Below are 1,612 nucleotides of genomic sequence, written 5' to 3' on the forward strand. Positions count from 1 at the left end.
GTATTACCATTTGAATCATTGTCTCGCATTCGTTTCAAACCTCTCCTCCAAAAAAAGTGGACATACAAGTACATAAGAATTACGAGAAGTAATTTCTTATCATAATCCATTATAATCCTGTGTTAATAAAACATAAACAATCATTAAGCATAAACAACCATTAAACATAAACAATAAAACAACCATGTAATGCTTTTAACATAGCCAAAATAACATACAATGTTTTCAACATAATCAAAAGCAAATAATGTTTTTATTTTTATCAATCAAAAGCAGAGTAAGTTTTTAACATAGGCAACAACAAAAAAAAACCATGTTCTTCACTACATTTTTTGTCCTAAACTTGTAGCCGTCATCTTAATCTACTCTCTTAATACGTCAGGAATATCTGGCAATGCCATCCATACCTCTCTCATGTCTGAGGACACTCCAAAAATAAAAAAAGCAGCTAAGAATAGAGGATCTACCGGCTCCAACCCAATCAACTTTAACTTCTCCGAACATTCAAGAACTGTTGGCCCTTTTTTGCCTTTAATCAAATAATGTAGAGCCTTTAGCACATCAAGTGCTAAATCATCATCAGTAATAGATGATGATTTTGAGTTTTTTACCCTTTTGTTTGGATTAGGCTCAAGGGTAGCCTTAGAGGTCTGATGAGAAGTGTCTGCATCATCTTTTGTGCCATGTAAAACGGTGTCCATAATCAGATGTGGTTGGACACGATGACAAGAAGATGATGATCCAACCTCTGATGTTGTTTGGGTTAAGATCCTCTTGCCATTTCCGGTGACAATATTACCATCAAACAACCGTGCACAAAGTTCTGGAAAAGGCAATGGAATTGTTTTCAATGATGCAGCCTTCGGATGCCCCTAAACCTAAAGTAAAAAAAATGGTCTAAGTTTTAGTTTATAGATAGATGTTAAAATATATATATATATATATATATGAACATACCTTCTTAAATTCTTTCCATTCCTCGTTCGTTAAGGTAAAAGTATTTGTTTGAGCATTGTATATGTTGCCAGTTTTGTTTTTCAAATACACCCATCCTATGTATTTGGCTTTAAGATTATCATAAGCATTTTTCATTTGTTTTTGAGTCAAATCCAAGCCAAACTTTTCCTTAAGAACTCTTCCTAACTTATTCCATGAGTCTTTTTGCAAACTCAATCCTTTTTTACCCACAATATTTATCTCTTCAATGCAAGTCTCTAATAAGCATTTTAGATGCTCATTTGACCAATATTGTCTCTCTCCCATTTTGCATTACAAAATCAACAAATACTCACGAGCGGCTCGGTTTATTTATATCCCTAGAGCTAAATATAATTTGATAAAATCAGTTAAATTATAGTGTTTGAATGTGTGCTTTAGAATTCATTATCTAATGAACTAGTGATTCATTACCCTATAACAGATCAGACAGTGATTAACATAAAGGGTCAGCTAATAAGTTTAATACCACACAAGAAAAATGATTATCAAATGATGAGTTATATACTAAATTATAAAAACTAAATTTAATACCCTCAAAGTAATTATAAGAGCTTAAAAAAAATGATGAATATTGTACTACATTAGCATATAATAAAACTAAGTATGCAGGTGG

At 31.9% G+C, this 1,612-nt stretch overlaps 1 protein-coding gene across 1 annotated transcript; it reads right to left on the reverse strand.

Moving 5' to 3' along the window:
- Positions 1–276: 276 nt before the first annotated feature.
- On the reverse strand, positions 277–1,405 carry LOC143581164 (uncharacterized). Its single transcript, XM_077064003.1, has 2 exons — positions 958–1,405; positions 277–872 (listed from the first exon to the last, which is right to left on the reverse strand). Exons 1-2 carry the CDS (start codon positions 1,261–1,263, stop codon positions 363–365), a joined length of 816 nt encoding a protein of 271 aa, XP_076920118.1. The 5' UTR covers positions 1,264–1,405; the 3' UTR covers positions 277–362.
- Positions 1,406–1,612: the final 207 nt, after the last annotated feature.

Source organism: Bidens hawaiensis, unplaced genomic scaffold (genome assembly GCF_021521415.1).
Source record: "Bidens hawaiensis isolate Kalapana, Puna unplaced genomic scaffold, B.hawaiensis_p1.1 tig00001511_1, whole genome shotgun sequence".
NCBI classification, from domain to species: Eukaryota; Viridiplantae; Streptophyta; class Magnoliopsida; order Asterales; family Asteraceae; genus Bidens; species Bidens hawaiensis.

Coding starts and splice junctions, on each gene's coding strand:
- LOC143581164 (XM_077064003.1), bottom strand. CDS start 1,263: ATGGGAGAGAGACAATATTGGTCAAATGAGCATCTAAAATGCTTATTA. Junction 873..957: donor AATGGAAAGAATTTAAGAAG/GTATGTTCATAT, acceptor CTTTAGGTTTAG/GGGCATCCGAAGGCTGCATC.